The 15,642-nt window shown below is 34.8% G+C and overlaps 1 protein-coding gene across 1 annotated transcript in view; it reads right to left on the bottom strand.

The window, feature by feature from the left end:
• The window catches only part of PLXDC2 (plexin domain containing 2), a 400,818-nt gene that overhangs the window by 125,957 nt on the left and 259,219 nt on the right, over nt 1-15,642 (bottom strand). Inside the window, exon 5 of the mRNA XM_057731187.1 lies at nt 8,430-8,552. Within this exon, the coding sequence (XP_057587170.1) occupies nt 8,430-8,552 (123 nt within the window). The remainder of the gene's footprint in view (nt 1-8,429; nt 8,553-15,642) is intronic.

The following is a 15,642-nucleotide window of genomic DNA, read 5'->3' as shown; positions in this document are numbered from 1 at the left end:
ACTATAACTACAATAGTTTGTTCATGGATACACAATATAAAAGTTATAAATTGTGATATCAAAGACAAAAAAATATGGTGGAAGGTGTAAAAATGTGGAACTCTGTATCAGTTTGAAGTTAGTTGTTTATCAGCTTAAAATCAGTTATATAAGATGTTTTATGTAAGCCTCATGGTAACCACAGAACAAACACTTACAGTAGACACACAGAAGATAAAGTACAATGAATCGAAGCATACCACTACAGAAAATCACCAAATCACAAAGAAGAGTAAGAGAGAAGGGAAGGAACAAAGGAACTACAACACAGCCAGAAAACAACTACCAAAATGGCAATAGTAAATCTATATCTATCAATAGTTACCTTAAATGTACATAGACTAAATTCTCCAATCAAAAGACACAGACTAGGTGAAGAGTTAAAAAAAGAAAAAAAAAAAAGACAACTGTGTGCTGCCTATAGACACTCACTTCAGTTTAAAAAACACACAGATTAAAAGTAAAGGTATGGAAAAAGATATTCCATGCAAATAGAAACCAAAAGAAAACAGAGGTAGGTATTCTTACACCAGGAAAATAGACTTTAAGCCAAAACTTTAACAAGAGACAAAGAAGGTCATTATGTAATGATAAAGAAGTCAATTCAAGAGGACATTAACAACTGTAAATGTTTATAAATATTTATGCACCTAATCACAACACCTAAATACATAAAGCAAATATTAACAGATCTAAAGGCAGAAAGAAGTAGCAATACAACAAAAATAGGGAACTTCATATCCCACTTTCAACAATGGATAGATCATCCAGACAGAAAATCAATAAGGAAACATTGGACTTAAACTACATGTTAGATCAGGTAAACCTTATAGAAATATATATAACATTTCATCAAACAGCACCAGGATGCACTTTTTAATCAAATGCACATGAAACATTCTCCAGGATAGATCAATTTTTAGACCACAAGACAAGTCTTAACAATTTTAAGAGGCCTGAATTCATATCAGGCATCTTTTCTGACCAAAATGGTATGAAACTACAAATTAATAGCAGAAGGAAAACTAGAAAATTCACAAACACATGGAGATTAAAAAATATTCTCCTGAACAACCAATGGGTCAAAGAAGAAATCAAAGGGGAAACCTAAAAAGTATCTTAAGACAAATGAAAATGGAAACAGAAGATATCAAAACTTAAGGGATTCAGCAGAAGCAGTTCCAAGAGGGACGTTTAAAGAGGTAAATGCCTACATGAAGAAAAAAGATAGATCTCAGAAAACAACCTAACTTTACACACCAAGGCACTAAAAAAGAATAAACCAAGCCCAACGTTATCAGAAGAAGGAAATATCAAAGATCACAATGGAAATAATGAAATGGAGACTAAAAAGATCAATGAAATGAAGAACTTTTTAAGATAGAATATTTGACAAAACTTTAGCTAGACTAAGAAAAAAAAGAAAAAAGATAAAATCAGAAATGAAAGAGGAGACTACAACTGATAACACAGAAAACAAAGGATCACAAGAAACTACTATGAACAATCATATGCCAACAAATTGGACAACCTAGAAGATATGGATAAATTCCTAGAAACGTACCACCAATCAAGACTGAATCGTAGGGCTTCCTAGTTGGCACAGTGGTTAAGAATCTGCCTGCCAATGCAGGGGACATGTGTCCAATCCCTGCTCCAGGAAGATCCCACATGCCACGGAGCAACTAAGCCTGTATGCCACAACTACTGAGCCTGTGCTCTAGAGCCTGTGAGCCACAGCTATTGAGCCCATGTGCCACAACTACTGAAGCCCATGCACCTAGAACCCATGCTCCACAACCAGAGAAGCCGCCGCAATGAGGAGCACGCACACCACAATGAAAAGTAGCCCGTGTTCGCCACAACTAGAGAAAGCCCATGTGCAGCAATAAAGACCCAAAGCAGCCAATAAATAAATAAATAAATAAATAAACTTATTAAAAAAATAAAAGACTGACTCAAAAAGAAATAGAAAATCTGAACAGACTAGTAAGGAGATAGAATCAGTAATTATAAAAGATCTGACAAAGAAAAGTCCAGGACCAGATGGCTTCACTGGGGACTTTTACCAAACATTTAAAGAAGAATTAATACCAATTCTTATCAAAGTCTTCCAAAATAGAGAAGAGAGAACACTTCCAAACTCATTTTACAAGGCTAGCATTACCCTGATACCAAAGCCAAATGAGAACACTACAAGAAAAGAAATTTACAGACCAATATCTCCACTGAACATAGATGCAAAAATACTCAACAAAATCTTAGCAAACCAAATTCAACAGTACATTAAAAGGATCATACACCATGATTAAACTGGACTTATTCCTGAGATGCAAGAATGGTTCAACATACACAAATCAATGTGATATGCCACATTAACAAAATGAAGGATAAAAATCATATAATGATCTGAAAAGACGCAGAAAAAGCATCTGACAAAATTCAATATTCTCTCATGATAAAGACTTTTAACAAATTAGGTGCAGATAGAATGTATCTCAATATAACAAAGTCCACATATGATAAGCCCATAGCTAACATCATACTTAAAGCTAACAAGATACTAAGCAGATAGCTTTTCCTCTAAGAAAAAGACAAAGATACCCACTCTCATCATTTTTATTCAACATAATACTGGAAATCCTAGCCAGAGCATTTAGGCAAGGAAAAGAAATAAAGGGCATCCAAACTGGAAAGGAAGAAGTAAAACTGTCACTATATACAGATGCCTGTATTATACACAGAAAACCCTAAAGACTCCACCAAAAACTATTAGTTAGAACTAATAAAGGAATTCGGTAAAGTTGCAGGATGCAAAATCAATATACAGAAATGTGTTGTGTATCTATGTGCTAATAACAGAATATCAGAAAGGGAAATTAAGAAACAATCCCATTCAGAACTGCATCCAAAAATACCTAAAAATACTAAAAACTATAAGACAACAATGAAAGAAACTCAAGAAGGCACAAATAAATGGAAAGGTATTTCATGTGCCAGGGTTGGAAGAATTAATATTGTTAAAATTTCCATGCTACCCAAAACAATCTACAGATTCAATGAAATCCCTATCAAAATTCCAATATTTTTTACAGAAATGAAAAAGAATCCTAAAATTTGTATGGCACCACAAAAGACTCCAAATAGCCAAGCAATCTTTAGAAAGAAGAACAAAGCTGGAGGCATCACACTTTCTGATTTCACAGTATATTACAAGCTATAGTAATCAAAACAGTATTGTTTTGGCATAAAAAAAGACACATAAATCAATGGAACAGAGTACAGAGCCCAGAAATAAATCCATACTTATATGCTCAATTCGTTTTCAATAAAGGAGCCAAGAATATACAATGGGGAAAGAATTGTTTCTCAACAAACTGGATAACTGTGCTGGAAGAACTGGATAGCCACATGCAAAAGGATAACTGAATCCCTATCTCACACCACACACAAAAATCAACTCAAAATAAATTATAGACTTAAGTGTTATACCTGAAATGTGAAACTCCTAGAAGAAAACATGGAGGGTAAGCTCCTTGACATAGGTCTTAGTAATGGTATTTTGGATTTAACATCAAAAGCAAATGTAACAAAAGCAAAAATAAATAAATGGGACTACATCAAACTAAAAAATCTTCTGCACAGTGAAGGAAACCAACAAAGTGAAAAGGCAGCCTATGGAACAGGAGAAAATATTTGCAAACCATGTATCTAATAAAGGACTATATCCAAAATAAACAGGGAACTCATACAACTCAATAGCAACAAAACAAATAACCGAATTTAATGATGGGCAAAGGACCTGAATAGCCATTTTTCCAAAGAAGACATATAAATGGCCAAGAGGTTCATGAAAAGGTGCTCAACATTGCTAATCATCAGGGAGACACAAATCAAAAGCACAGTGAGACATCACCTCACACCTATTAAGATGTCTATTATCAAAAAGACAAGAGATAAGAAATGCTGGCAAGGATATGGAGAAAAGAGAACACTTATAGTCTGTTGGTGGAAATGTAACTGGCACAGCCACTGTGCAAAACAGTATGCAGTTTCCCCAAGAAATAAAAAATAGAACTACCATGTGATCCAGCAATCCCACTAGTGGGTGTATACCAAAGGAAACAAAATTACTATCTTAGATATCTATACTCTCTTGCTCCCTGCAGCACTATTTAAAACAGCCAAAGTATGAAAACAACTTGTGTTCATCTATGGATGAATGGATAAAGAAGATGTGGTATATATACACAATGGAATATTATTCGACCTCAAAAAAGAATGCAATTTTGCCTTTGTGACAACATGGATGAACCTGGAGGGCATTAAGCTAAGTGAAATAAGCCAAATAGAGAAAGAGGAAAACTGCATGGTGTCACATACATGTGAAATCTAAAAACAAAACAAAACAAAAGACAGTCGATCTCATAGACACAGATTTTAGAATGTCGGTTGCCAGGGACTAGGGTCTGGGGGAAACAGAGAGATGCTGACAAAAGGATACCAACTTTTCATTTACTCAATGTATAAGGCCTGAGGATCTAATGTATAACACAGTGACTACAGTTTCTAACACTGTATAATATAATTGAAATTTAGTGAGAATAAAACTTGTGTTCCTACCTGAAAAAAAAATGTACCATATATAAGGTGATGAATATGTTAATTAACTTGATGTTGGAAATTCTTTTGCAATGTATACATATATCAAACTATCACACTGTACACTTTAAATATAGAAATCTATTTACTTCTTTGAAGTAAAACTTTAGAAGCAAATTTTTTTCTTTTTTACATTTACCTTAGTCATAAGCAGCACCCAAGACATACCCCTGTTGTAAGTGAAAACCCAGGTCTCTTCCTTCCACCAGCATCCTTGTATCTATACTACCATTTTTTAAAAACTGGAAAAGGCCAGAGGAAATAAAAGCCAGGAAACTTCCCATAATCATAGAAGTAAAAGGGTTTTCTGTTCATGAAATGCCTCTTCACAACCACTTCTTTTCCTTCACACTTGTCCACAACTCTTAAGCTCCACACGTGTCCACAACTCTCAAGCTCCGGTCTCCTTCTTACTCACTAATTCCTATTAGACACTTTGACGGTGCAGAGAAGACACTGAATTGGAGGGCAGTTGACCTAGACTTTGTCCTCCCTCTAATACTTTGTGTGTGACTTTGGACACAATTAACCTGCTTGAACCTGTTTCTTCTACAACATGGAAGGAATAATTCTTCCCTTCTAGGGATATCTGCATTCAACCCCAAAACATAGTTTCCTCAAATTTTTTGTGCAAAAGAGAGGTCTACCTACATTGAATAATTACATGTTTTTAATGCAAATTCTGATGATGATATTCTAGGTATATTGTTAGTAGCAGGCTTTTTAACATAACACTAAGTGTGCAAATATGTTTTATATTATGTTGTAGCAAAGCTCCCCCAACATTTGTTAATTTAAATGGTTCTACTAGTAAGATTAGTTGAGTGTAAATGTTATTATTAAATTTTAAAATTACCTATATATCCCTATCTTGTTATATCAAATAATCAGTATTTCAAGTTTCACCTTTTATTAAAAGTTGTTGAAATCTAAAACTTTATGGTCTGCAGGTTAGTGAGAGTGGCTTCTAGAGATACAATCTTATATTTCTCTAAGCAGCCCCTTACTCACATATTGCTTTCTAGGTAGCATCTAAAATAGGAAGCAATTAGGTAAGTGGACCAAAAAAACACTCTGGTCAGCTATGATGTAGGAGAATACACTGCCAAAAGCAAACTTTGGGCTGAAGAACAGAATTTACCAAAGAGCTGCATTAGTGTGGTGCACCTCTTGGCTTATGACTGACAATCCTACGCTGTTTCTCTGATGATGGGCACAAACTCTAATGGCAACTCCTCCTGGCCAAGCTGAAGCTGTTATTTAAGCTTATGTAACAGACCACATGAGTTGCTGCACCATCCTATGTGCTTAATGGTACTGAGTACTTGGAACTTAGTATTCCTCGGGTGATCAAACTGTCTGACCAGTAATGGAGGCCAGTTTTTTTTAATCTCCAAAATAAAAACAGGCAAGTAGGTTGATCTACAGCCATTTAGGTTCACTATTAACTACAAAATTTCTGATGCTATGCTTGATTCCGCTTCTGATTACTGTAAGAATTACGCTTTCTAATTTGCTATTTATGAACCAACAAATTATTTTTCTAATAAAAGGTTTAGTTTTACAATTTTCTAGTTTTGTGCATTAATAGTCTGCGACTCCCTTAGACTTCGGTAATTATCTAGGCTGGCTATAATATTTGGACGCATCATCTGATTTTTAAAATCTAGTGCTTTAATACTTACAGAAATATTATCTTAGAAGAAATGTTCTAAACTGCTGCTGTCTCCTCTAGAGAAGTTTTGTTTTCCTAAAATGTTGAGTTTCCCATCCTTAAGCATTCCTTCAATGATCCTAACCAAAGTTGGAAATATTTCAGTAAGTTGCTATAGTATAAAAGGACTCTGTGAAGATCCTTACAATACTGAAAAGTGCTTTAATCCTTTAATAAAACACAAGCAATTACTAACTTTTAACTTTATATTGTAAGAACTCAATATTACCAATGCTTATTACACAGAAGATATTTCAATGAAGTAAAATAAAATAGTTCTTGAGTGTTCATACTTGCACAATTCTCAGAATTAAAAAAATCATCTTACATAATTTTTTCATTTATTCACTCATTGAATAACTAATTATGGAGGATCTACTGTGTATTGAATTCTTGTGTCAGGTATTGAAGAGAAAATAATTTCTTATATAAATAGTCACAGTCCTTGTTTTTAAAGAACTTAGAATCCAGCTGAAGTGACAAACACTAATTGTGAAAAATCATTTAAATATTGAGCTACCTAGGCACAGGGGTGTGTGAGAGAGCATATGCGAAAAGAGACTTAATATGCTTTATGATTTTGATGGTGACAATGTAAAAACTTGGTCATCAGAAGCTTGTGCCCAAGAGTAAATGTTCCCAACATCACCTAGTAAGTGACAAAGCTTGAAAAGTACTCAACTTTCTTACTCAGGGCAGATTCCTAAGGTGATTCTGTTTAGTAGGTCACAGGATAAGCTTCAGATAAGTTGCTCACTGTAGATCTCTCTAAAGTATACTTACAATCTACTTGTACATCTTTGGGCCTTCGTATCTCAATTATTTTAAGTGGGAGGACAGAGTATAACAGTTCTTAAAATAATAGAAGGATATAATTACTATGGCTAACATTTAGTATTACTTCATATTGGATCACACTTTGGTGTTATTCAAATTGTTTGAAATGCATCCCTCAAAGTGTGCATCTAAGTATGTTTAGTTTTCTTCCTCTTTTGCTATTTTGACTTAAAAAGTGGCTTTATCACACAGGTCAGATCTCTTTCAGCACAATGATGTCATTTTCCCAAAGCAATGGTCACAAGTAAGTCTATGCTACCCCATAGTAATTTTCTTCCTTGCTCATTAAGGAAAGACATGAGAAGAAATAACTCTATTCAGGCCACATGCTTTCATTATTTTAAAAGATGAAATTGTCATTTTGGCAAATAAAGTATTATAAAGAGTCCAGAAATTTCTATCTTTAATTAAGCTTCCAAAACAAACTCTTCTTTTCCTATAATTTCTTTTTCTACCAAAGTTACAGCCTTTAATAAGATGTAGACATGAAAATTCATTTATGTCTTTACAACCTTACATTTCTTACTGAGATTTGAATGGCATTTAGTGACATATCCTAGGTCTTTTCTGACTGTTTTATATGTCCCCCAAAGAAATAGTAGGGACAGATTGCTGTCAGTATACTTGATAAAACTTAACAGCTCTATTTCATATTTCAAAGTCAGGAAAACTTTTTTCTTAAGTGAATTTTAATTACCCACAAACCTGTATTTTTTAAAGGGTGTGTTCATCTTATAGTTCATATAGTTCATAAGTTTTGGAGATTTAATATCAGTATATTATGACACTTGCCTCTACCTGAAGATCAAAACTAACAAATTATCCTTATTTTTTTTTAAATAGGAAGACTTATTGCAAATAGCATCAAATAAACGTATTTGCGTCATTTACAGCAACTCAGGTATTATAGTGCCCAGTACACGTTAACAAACATTTGTTGAATGAACAAATGAATGAATGAACAAATGAGTGACATTTAACCACATACTTTACTCCACATATTAACAGTATTAACAGCTAAAGTATGACATCTGTCATCTTAGAGCGTTTGTATCAAGCAGTTTAAAATTCCACTCTACCCCCAAAAATCCAAGGTTATAAAAATATTAATATGAATCTGATGATCAATGTTTATAAGCACACATTCAGTAAAAAAAATAGGCTAACCAATATTTACCATTATCAAAATATCTGACTGTCGAATTTCTGGATACACTGGGATCAAAATTTGCCATTAAAGGTGCTATGTACTGTGTGGCTGTCAGCATTCGATGTACAACTTCTCCAGTGTAAATGAAACCTGTAATTAGAAAAAATAATAAATATGTTAAGAAAAACCCCGGAAAATTTTGATTAAAATACCCCAACTCAACTTCTGTCATGTTTTGAAGATAAAATATCACTGTAGCTAAAAAAAAAAAAAGAAACATAATGTCAATGTCTGATCAGCAACAGTTGAATCTGGATTAAGTGACAAATTCTCATATGATTTGGTAGCACCTTGCAGAGTGGTAAATCAGAAATCTATAGCATGTACAACTTTAATTGCAGGAAAGTGACTATTATCTGGAAGAGGTTATTAGGCTGAAAAGGCTAGTACAGTAATTCAAACATTAAATTTGTTATTTTAACACCAGTCAAACAAGCAAGTCCAGTTTACAAATGAATGTATTTTCATGATGTTGAATTGCATTTTCTTAATCTCAGTTTAAGACATTTTAGAAACCATGCATACATATCTTTAATACCGAAATGCAGAAAATGTTTTGAACCATCTTTTCAAAGTTGAAAGGAGGCTAAACACTCATGGAAAAACTTCACATTTCTCAGATTGCTCAAGTAGCACCCTATCAAGGAGGTAAAGTCTATATGTTTGCAGATAAGACTGTAAAGCATTGATAATACACAAATGTCTCTCTGTTTAGAGAGTTATCAATGCCAACCTATTCTAGCTGTTAGATAACCAGAGGGAATTTACTACGGAGAACTTCGTCTTGAATTAACTTTCAGTAGCGCTGGAGTTACAACCCCATCCACCTTCAATTACTCACACTGGGTTTATTTACTTTGGATTATCCATGACAAATTGTTAATGGGATACTAGCTTCTTGCCTCTTCAGCTGCCTAAAAGGAGAGGCAGCTCAGGGAATGCTAATTAATTTTTCATATTAATCTAGGAAGTGAACAATTAAGAACATATAAAAATGCACATAAACACACACACACATTATTACAAAATAAAATCCAAAGCAAGTTATTTGTGACAATGCAATTGTAATGTTTAGGCAATCATAAGTTAACTACATATCTGGGGTTACTATAGGTCATTTTTCTATTTTCATAAGAATTAATTTAAAAAGCAGGATTAAAAAAACACAAAATTATGCAGAATTTAAACTTCTAAAGTGTAAAACTTTTCTCTCACTTCATGGTCTGAATAAAGCTTTCATTGGCATATCATGGCCTTTATTGTTTCAAATTCTCTATTGTAATTTCTAGATAAATTATTGGAGAATTAAATCTGTAACCATTTACTTTGGAATCAGTTTCTGTCTTTCCAGCAATGTCTTCATTCCTTTGACTTCCTTTTTCTTTTTCATCAAAGGCATAATTGAATCATAGCTACTATTCACATTTAGAAAATATACTTAAACTGGTAAAATGTCTAGCATGTTTTAATGATCAATTACTTTGTTTCTCCTTTGCCAGAAAATATCTTCCAAAATAAATTCCCTGTCTTGAGCAGAACTTTGTACATTTGCAATTTCACATAGCTCAAGTGTACTAAAAGATATTATGATAAGGTGAAACAGTCATTGCTTTTATTTGATTTCCCTGTAGATTTTCAGACTCACGCTCTCAATGTTCAAAGTCCAACATCAGTCACATCGTTAAAATTATAAAGATGAAGAATGACTATTTTTCAGGGTCTATGATTTATTTTTTTCCCCCTCTCCTCACCAGCATGCCTTTATATTCACCATTAATCTCGCCATTAAAATGGACACAAAAATTCTATAAATATGATCTTTTTAGGAAAAAATTGAATAATAATCTGAAAATGTTCTTTCAGGGAGAGTAGCTCTGGATAGTTATTCCCCTACTTTAAATTCTACATATATCAATAAGGGAAACTGATTGATTTAAAGAATAAAGAGGGCAGTAATTCAAGGCAGTAAGATAATTTTAAATCAACACAAAATTCATTCACCAAAACGACTCTGTAAGAAATCGTGGCAGCAATTCCTAGAAAAACAGAGTTGAAAAATGCAGAGCATTAATGATTTCAGATACTTAATTCTTACTGTTAGTTTTTAAAATAAGTAAGATTATATTTTTTTTACAGATTTGGCAAAACATTATTTTCCATTCTATTATATATAACTCAGTTTTCAGATCATGGGAATCGTTATCTGCTGCTTCCTCTCATCAGGAAAAAGTTTTCCAGAACTACAACTTCCCAAATTTTAAAGGTGAAATCGCGAAGTATTCCCAAAGAACTAAGTAAAATGATGGAAGAATCTGCTAATGTGTACCAGCTATAATTACAATTCTTGATTCTTCTATTATTATAACATTAATATACATTATAAGTACTAGCCCTGAGTATTATGGCTGCTATAACTACTATGAACAAGAAAGTTACGAGAATTACTAGCACGTCTGCCACTACTATTACTCTGCTACCACTATTACTACCATCACCACCAAGACTAAGATGAAAAACAATCCAAGGATTCAAAAACTCCACCACTCCACAAAGAGTTTAATTTTGCTAATTCAGAGAATACGTCTTGTTTCCCTTAGCTGCGTGAAACCCAGTTCCTTCATTATCTTAGGTTAGTTCTCAGTGACTATGAAGTAAAATGCTTGACTGTAGTGATGGGCTCTACTGAGTTCTCCTTACATTCCTAGGTTTTAAAAATATCATTTCAGCAGTGATTAATAACTGAGTGGAGAGAAACCCTACAGGCCTGCTGAGAGCAGGGAGGGAAGTGTAATCAGGTGTTGAATAAGAACCAGCTATGCAGAGTAAAGAGTCCTTTAACGGCATAAATCTTTTCCAGATCTTCAAAGGCACTCATAGCTACCAATACCCAACTTAGACATTTGTCTCTTTTCCTTAGTTGTCTTGTGCTTGTGCAGTTGTACAGAAAAAATATTTCATTTTGCTGGTCTTTCACAATTTAAGGTAATTTAGGCAACATATTTACTGTTTTGTTTTTTTTTTTTCAAATTTGGTTGCAGCCATTTGAAGAGCTAATCACAAAATGTCTCTTTAACTCACTACATGCTTCTAGTTTAAATAGCTCTCATCTACCTAGTCATAAGATTTGTAGAAAGGTGGTTATTACCCAGGTAATTTGGAACCCAGAAAGATACTTCCACTTAAGAGAGCCAAATGAGAGAAGCAAATGCATTATGCTTTTTGAATTTCAAGTAATAGATACACACTGCACTTCTCTTGCCTTCACTAATAAATCTAAAGTCAAGTTCTGTTTTGTTCTTGCAACTGAAGGATCTCCTTGGGCTGTAGAGATCCTTCTTTAGAAGGATCTCCTTCTGTAGATGGTCTCTAGTTACTCGAATAATCTAGTTTTAAATCTGTAAACCTCATCAAGGCATTTGAGGATTCTATCATTGTAAGTCCTGGCATGAATAACACTTACCCAATAATTATATATTTATTAACCACAATTATATATTTAATAACCACAAATATTATTGTGATGATTGTGAAATTAACCAATATCTATAAAGGCCTTTACCAATTACATTATTTTCATATATTCTCTTCACTGTATCCTTATAATAACTTTGAAAGGAATTATTATTATTATTTCCATTTATTAGGTGAAGCACGTAATAAGGCTAAGTAACTTGCTTAAAGCCACATGGCTAGAATTGGTCTTCTGATTCCAAATTTTATGACCTATGCACAACATACTTTAGAATTCATTATGTGTCCAGAACTATATACTCTCCCTCACTGGATTTCATACTTAAACAAGGAGTTTGCGGAAGAAAAGACCTCTTCTCTCTGTGAAAGTTCCAATACCTCTACCTTAGAGCAGGGTGTCAGTCACCTTAAATCCTGCTATTTTTATTGTACTGCTTCAGCCTTTTAACTGCAAATTGTATAAATAGATTTTAAAGTAGATTCCTCTATTGCAATCCACCGAATGACTCTCAAATTGGTAGGTAAAGGACATATGATTAGAGAATTTATTTAATGGTGAAATCAAATTGTTTCCTAGCTGTGTGGCATAAGTTCCTTGACCTCTCTGTGCTTCAGTTCCCTAGTCTGTTAAATGGAGGAGTAATATCCATAGCATTGGGTTGTTATGATGGCTGAATGAGTTAATACATAAAAAAACACTCAAAGATAATGTTTAAAACAAACAAAAAAAATGCAGAAAAAACCCAATCAATTAAATTCTCTCTAATTTTTACCCCTTGAAGCCTTTTCTGCCTAATGCCTAATAGTTGATTAGACATGCACTAGGATGTCTATATAACTTCAAAACTGTGCTTCAGACTCAAATGATATGATACGTGTTTCTTTGCATTATTCCAGTTTGCGTTAAGGGGTATCATTGAACCAAACTGCACGACAACAGGTAATAAAAAAGCCTTAATGTCAAAAGCTCTACATTTATGTAGCTATGTTACCTTACATTTTGATGGAGTAAGCACCTTGTAAAGATATTAACCTCCTGTTGGTTGCAAATGGTTGTTTCATTTAATTGAAAGTGTCACAGTAATGAAGGAAGCATGAAAAGGCTGTAATTGTCTATGAAACATTCTGTGAAACTTTAATGTGTAAAGGGCTACATAAAATATTCTACTTCATCATCTTTCAGTTGATATTTTGACCCTAGAGGAAAGGTTGCAACTGATGGGTATGCCTGTAGGGCATGGAACATTTACAGTTAAATGCCGCCTTTAGAGTGCACGTGACAATGGTGTATGCCACTGTTGCCACCTTTATGACAGTGTACTGTGACCCCTACACATTAATCAAATAGGTCTGAAATTTATGGTCTTTTATCCGTGAAGATTTGGAAAACAGATCCCTCATACTGATCCTCCTTCGCCTTATATATGACTTGCTCCATCTCTATTCATGAAGAATTGAGTTGTTTCACTGGGTGTTGTGGTTATTGTTTGATCAATGGCTCTGTGTTTGTGGTAGACAACTTGCTTGAAGCAAACAAAACAAGTCTGAGCATAATTCACCCTACATTTTGTACAAATGCCATTTTATGAATCATAATACATTATCCCATGCTATAAACGAACCCTTTTCAGGCAAATACTTGTTTGTAATTCAGTCAGCCTTTTAAACAAAACCACACATGGCAGCAACTGCTAATCTGAAAATTAAAAGTTGTGGTAAGTTATCTGGTAACTAAATGCCTGCTAGCTGCAACTGTACAATGACAGGTTTCAAGTGACAGGCTTCCTCTGGACAAAATTGTTCTCGTAGACCACGCAGTTCCCTGTGAGGACGTTGGTTAGTACATGCAACTTAAAGAGAAAAACAGAAGCATTTGTGAAGCTCATGTGAACTTACTAACCATGGGCTCCTAAGAAGCAACCTATACTATTGTCAATCACCAAATACCTTTCCTTTACAATTCCAACCAGCTGTCAAGGTAAAATATGTCAATCATATTTTATATAATGAAAACTTATATATGTCAAAATACAGCACATCTCATAGACTCCTTTATCCTACTGGCTTAAGGCCACATTGCAGACTGCAAATTACAACAAAGTCATCCTCTGGGGAAAAAAGCAACCAGTGACAACTTGGTTATTGGCTGCAAATTATGTTCACGAAATTACCAATATAAAACTTTATGTTGATGATAATAAAGTGCCTCTCTCCCACCCCAGAAGCAAAGAACTGGCACCAAAACTGTGCAGGTGAGGAAAGGAAGAGACACAAAAATCCGTAACTTCTTTCATTTTCATTTTGAACTATTAAAATTGTTGTCTAGTTCTTTCCGTCTCCATCTTATCTCTCAAATAAACCAATGTAACTTGTTCTTAACTCATGTAAATGTTTAGTTGTCACGGTCAACAATTCCCCTCTGCCCTCCCTTCCAAAGGCTTCTGATCAGAATCTCTGGGATTTCCAGAGAGGGGTCCTTCCGCACTGCAGACAGTGAGTGGCACCCCCAGGAGCTGGGTAGTGCATGGACTACACGCCTTTCAAGGAGGCACTGGACTGCTCCTTTTTACTTGAAAATCAAGTTCACCCCCTCTGTGCAGATGGATCCAGGTACTATTTCGAAAGCCTTACTCCTGCAAGAGGGAGCAGGGGAGGGCTGCTTTCAACTCCTTGTACTCCTAGAGTGAGGATTCAGGGATCCTGTTGTCAAATGCTGGACTCACATATAGCAGCCAATTATAGCTGGGAGTTAGTCCCCAGCTGAGGTCTGCTTGGTTTGGGGTATGCTGTCCTGTGTTTGCAAAGCCTTTATCTCGAATCCCACCTAGTACATTGAACCCTGCTTCTCACGGGCAGTCTTTCTAGAAGACAACCACTTTTATTTCCTGACCTATAAATATCAGCTCCCCTGGAATTTCTGCCCATTTACCGGGACCGAAATAAACCCTTCAGGAAACCACCTAGAGTATCTCTAGGTTATCAGCCGGGCTTCCATCCAGGCTCTGTCCTGCTCTAGAGAGAGGAGCTCATGTCTTGCTCTGGCTTTCATTCCATCTCCAGGGTCCCCCACCTACCGTGAAGAACAATGAAAACTGTCCCTTCCTTTTCTAAGGGTTTAAAAACTCTCATTGAAATCCATTTTTCAAATGTCTAGAAACAGCCCTAGAAGGAAGATGGCTAATGTAATGAGAGGCCACCTTCAGGTAGCCTCCATATCATCAGACCCTACTGTACTTATTCAATACTCTATAGTACTGCATGTCCTACTTTACAAATCAGGTACATTTAAAATAAAAACACAGCAGGAGAAAACCTCATTTAGATTCTTGCCTAGAATTTCAGTTTATCTAGCCTCTAGTTTCCAAAACAAATTTTATTGTATATTTTTTAAATGATAGCTACAATTTTCCACCTTCATTCCTCCAGAAATGTTTTTGTTTTCCATCATTTTACACATCTGAGGGGAGAGAGAAATCTGAGAGAGAAATCTCATCCCCAAGTTTTACTAGAATCCATCCAAGTAGAGTCATGAGGTGTCTTGAATGTACTGACAATCTCTTCACTGTCCTTCCCTTTTCATTGCTAGAGAAATACCATCCATCTAGACAGGAAAGGAGCTACACGGGAGTAGGAGAGCATTGCTTTTCAAAGATGGCCAACTGCCTTGCACCACCAGTACCAAAACAAGGCTTGTCCCTTCCTTTTTTCT

Source organism: Hippopotamus amphibius, chromosome 4 (genome assembly GCF_030028045.1).
Source record: "Hippopotamus amphibius kiboko isolate mHipAmp2 chromosome 4, mHipAmp2.hap2, whole genome shotgun sequence".
NCBI classification, from domain to species: domain Eukaryota; kingdom Metazoa; phylum Chordata; class Mammalia; order Artiodactyla; family Hippopotamidae; genus Hippopotamus; species Hippopotamus amphibius.
Note: the sequence above shows the minus strand (reverse complement) of the source record. Positions and strands in the feature narration are given on the sequence as shown.